General features: G+C 28.6%; 1 protein-coding gene across 1 annotated transcript; it reads right to left on the bottom strand.

Moving 5' to 3' along the window:
* Window positions 1–33: 33 nt before the first annotated feature.
* Window positions 34–2,901, bottom strand: LOC112593358 (zinc finger MYM-type protein 1-like; the record flags this gene model as incomplete). The annotated part of the gene is made up of 10 exons (XM_025337744.1): window positions 2,758–2,901; window positions 2,437–2,628; window positions 2,014–2,287; window positions 1,747–1,942; window positions 1,328–1,652; window positions 1,182–1,252; window positions 1,000–1,097; window positions 678–833; window positions 330–598; window positions 34–257 (listed from the first exon to the last, which is right to left on the bottom strand). Coding segments are annotated over exons 1-10 (1,949 nt in total), but the record flags the coding sequence as incomplete, so codon positions are not given.
* Window positions 2,902–4,576: the final 1,675 nt, after the last annotated feature.

Here is a 4,576-nt window from a genome sequence, read left to right as displayed (position 1 = left end):
ACATACAATTGCGTAGCCATGTCTTTATCTTACGCATAGCTGAAAAAACTTCTTTCACATGTAGCTGATGCAATAGGTAAAGACATGGCTACTTGAAGAAGTTTGTATAAGCTAGGGAATACACTTTCAGTTAATACATTTTTTATGATTTCATATTCATAGTTGATTTCATTATCCTTAATTCCTAATTGTAATAGACTGTTCTTCGCCACTATCATCTCTGATTGAATATTTAGTTTTGATAAATTCAATAAACCCTAAAATCAGTTTTGTAATATAATAATATGTAATATCACTTAAACATAGGATGTCAAAAAATATTAACTTACTTGATAATGATCAATGAAAAACAAACTTCCTTCATAATTCAATTTAAAAAAATTATCAACAGATTCACCCATGGCTAAACTATCTGTTGAAAATCTTTCCTTCAGCCTTGTCACTATAGTATCTAACAGAACATAATATGCATTGTTTCTGTAAAATGACTCAGTTGACTGACTATCATCATTCAAAGGTGCAGTGTACTGTGCACTTGTACTTGCAGTAACTATGGAATTATCAAGTCTTTTTGATTCTATCTTTCTTCTTTTTTCTCCTAAATTGTAAATATATTATATTAGTAACTTAAATACTTTATAAATAATTTAGTAAAGTAATTATTTACAAAATTATACCTTGAAATGGATTATCAATAACAATATTATTATCAGTAGAAAATGCATTTATTTCAAACCAAATTTGAGCAAAACTTTCAACTGTTCTAGAATCTTCAAAACTTTTGATTACAGCTTTAATAATTTTTACTGAGTTGCCAAGAGTCGCCGATTTCTCTTGAAATTGATTTATTAAAATATTTAAGATTGTTAAACATTTGCGTAAAAGAAATAAATTAACAATGAAATGTCCTTTTTTTAAATTAGTTAGTATTCCTACAAATTTATAAGAATTATACATAAATAATTTACAAATTATAAGTGCAATTACAAATGCATTTACCTAATGCTTCATTTGAGTCCTTATCTGATTCATTTTCAATTTCATTGCTTAATATTTTTAATATTCCTTTGTTATTAGTAATCACAGCTTCACAATTCCTGTAACGGCAATTCCATCTTGTGTCACTTAATTTTGTTATAGATTTTTTCTTAATACCCAGCTTATTTTGAATTTCAATTAACTTTTGGTTATTGGTTGGATTGGAAAAATGTATATAAAGTGCTTCCAATGTATTAAAAACACATCTAGTATCCTTAAAATTATATAGTCTATATTTAACCTGCTTTAATAATACTAAGTTGTAAAATACTGAATAGAAATTAATTACCTTCACAATTTTGCACATATCTAATACCACCAGATTAATTCGATGTGCCATGCAGTGCGTGTATATTGCAAATGGGTATTTTGATTTAATTTTTGCCTGTACACCATTAAAACGCCCCGACATTACACTGGCTCCGTCATAGGACTGTGCTACAATTGCTACCTGGGGACTTAACTTGCATTGTTTAAGATATTCTAACATGAGTTGACTTAAACTTTCTGAGTCTTGTTTCATAGAACAATCGATAAAACCCAAAAATCTTTCTTTTATATCCAATCCCTTGCAATATCTTATACATAATGCCATCTGCTCTTCTTTAAAACACCTGCAAAGTTACAATTCAAATAATCAAATTGAATGTACACAATTTCCTAGCAATGAAATTAATGTATAAAAAAATTAATGTATGAATATATTACCTAGCTTCATCGCACATGATACCAAATATGCCTACATCATTGACTTCTTTTATAATTGTTTCTCTTAATATATTAGCACATATACTTATTAATTCATTTTGAATTCCATGGCTTGTATGGTTGGTTTTTTCTTTATACTTCTGAGCAAATTTAGGGTAAAATTTTGCTAACAAATTGCAGGTTTCTTTAAAATTTCCTAAAGAGTATTCATTTATTATTTATTTTATTTTTAATCTGAATGCAATTAGTCAGTAAAATAGAAAATACCTTGATTAAGTGAATCGATGGATTCATCGTGACCTCTGAATGCCAAACCTTGCCGACACAAAAATAATATTACTTCACTAAGGGTTCTTATATACATACGATTGCTTTCGATTAACAGCTTATGTTGAGATGAAATTTGAGTCAATACAGTACCAGTTTTTTCAGTTTCTTTATGAGCCATCCACTTTTCCATACAAGTAATATGATGAATTGTTGCTTCATGTAATTCAAGCTTACTTTTACTACCCTTATTGGCACCTCTTGAACCACTTAACTTTAATAAACAGTATTTGTTATTTATTATTATTAATATTTTATTATATTACTATTATTTTTATTATTATTTTGTGTTTATTAAACACACAGAACAAATTACTTAAACACAAGCACAATACCTATGTATATTCAATATCACTACTTTACCTTTTTCCAATGTTTAAAACCAGTTTTTGTAAAAATATCCTCGTTATTTTTGTTACTAGACATAGTGAAATTACGACAAGCAAAACAAAATAAAGCATCATTTGCAATACTGTATTCAAGCCATACAAAGCTGTTGTAATAAGCTGCATTAAAGCTACGGTTTTGATGTTTATATTTTGTCTTCGGATATGACTAAAATAAGCAAAATATAATATAATAATAACTAATAAGATAATAATATTGAAGTCACAGAACTAAGTAAGCAATAAATAAGCAAATAATACTTATAAAATATCAGATATAATACTTATAAATATCTACCTTTAAGACTGGACGTGATGGACCAGTTAATAAATCACCCAAATCTGCTCCATCGTTATTTAATTTAGTCACATTAACATTTATATTTATGTCAATAACCGAAGGTTGATGATCAGAATGTGAATTTTGCGTCAATGATGCCATTTGTTGATCATTTTCAACTATGTTCTTAGATTTAGAATTTTCGTTTTTGTTTTTTTTATTAAAAATCCCAAAATATTTTAAATTATTATCAGACATTTCAAAAACACTTTTGAAAGAAAAATAAAACAAGACACAGAACACCGTTAAGTAATATTATTCGTATTGACACTAGTGCACTGTTAAAATAACGTGTACAGTGAAACCTGATTTAACGAATAACGGACTCCTTCTATTAGGGACACGGACACTAATATTTAACCCGACAATTTCATAACGGACAAAAATACATACATACCTACTACGAAACAGTGTCGATAAGGAACGCAATTAGCACATTCAGTGAAAACACGAATTACGACCAATTACATTATCGCCGATTACGATAACGCTAATTGCGAGTACCTATTGAATTTATAAAGTTTAAATTTGTACAACAGTTTAGGTTAATATAATTTAACAGAAATATATCCAGATATAAATTGCAATACGTATAAATGATAATTTAAGGTTGTACTACTATTATTTTATTAAAATACCTAGATATTTCGTAAGAAAGTATGGAATAATTTTTGGGGGGGGGCTGTGGATAACTTTGGGGGGGCCTAAGCCCCCCCAAATCACCGCCTATGATTATACTTCGAACAGTTATAGTAATCGTATTACAAAAGCTAAAGCTTGGGAGTCTCTTTGTCTTAAATTTTATAGAGATTTTGAAGCGAAGAATCAAAAAGACAAAAATAAATGCGGTAAGAACTATTTATTTAATAAACATATTGTTACACATTATTAATACTATAGATATTTATTACTTAATACAAATCACTTGTATTTATTTCTATATTACATTGTATACTGCCAATGTAATTCACCCTCTGGACTTATAAAATAGTCGGCAAATGTATCTCTGACTAAATTCACTGACCTGCCTACACGATATTCTTCATTATTTTCAAATCGTATAAAATCCGGTGTCATTAGAGTATCTTCGTAGTTATAACCATCTTGCTTGCGTACTATATTATGTAATACAACACATGCTTTAACAATATCTTCTGCGAAGTCAACTGCCACATTGAGTGGCCTATGGGGGAGTTTGTAATTTGCACCAAATTAAAGATATGTAATTTGCACCACTCCAGGTAGTCGAAAGTAGTGTTTGTAATTTGCACCAAAATAAGGGTATGTAATTTGCACCACCCTCAGGTAGTAAGAAATAGGAATTGTAATTTGCACCAAAATTAAAATCGATTATTTTTTCGATAGTATCATTAGTATCGATAGTGTTATTACTCGATATTCTCGTTGACGCGACGTCAAGACTAGATGAACACGAATGACAATAATAATTTTTCGGGATTTTTCACCTTATCTGGTAATAGTTTGACGTTTTACGTCCAATTGTCGGTCGTAATCGCGTTATATCGCGTTATATATATATATTTATATAATGTATATCAGTTTATTATTTTGATCAAATATCAACTAAGCTATACGTTTAGTCTTGCCGTTTCGTCGTAATACGTAATTTAACGTAACATTTTTGTATTGCAGTATTTAATTTTTTTCTTGAAATATGGAAGTTAAGTTAATTAAAAGTAATCGCGGGGAAGATATTTTAGAATACGATAACCATACTTTTTATTTTGCATATAAAACAAAAACTACAAATATAATT

The sequence above is a fragment of the Melanaphis sacchari genome, unplaced genomic scaffold (assembly GCF_002803265.2).
Source record: "Melanaphis sacchari strain LSU unplaced genomic scaffold, SCAv2.0 Contig2002_pilon_pilon, whole genome shotgun sequence".
Lineage (NCBI taxonomy): Eukaryota > Metazoa > Arthropoda > Insecta > Hemiptera > Aphididae > Melanaphis > Melanaphis sacchari.
The sequence above is the reverse complement of the archived record's forward strand: the minus strand, read 5'-3'. Positions and strand labels throughout refer to the sequence as shown.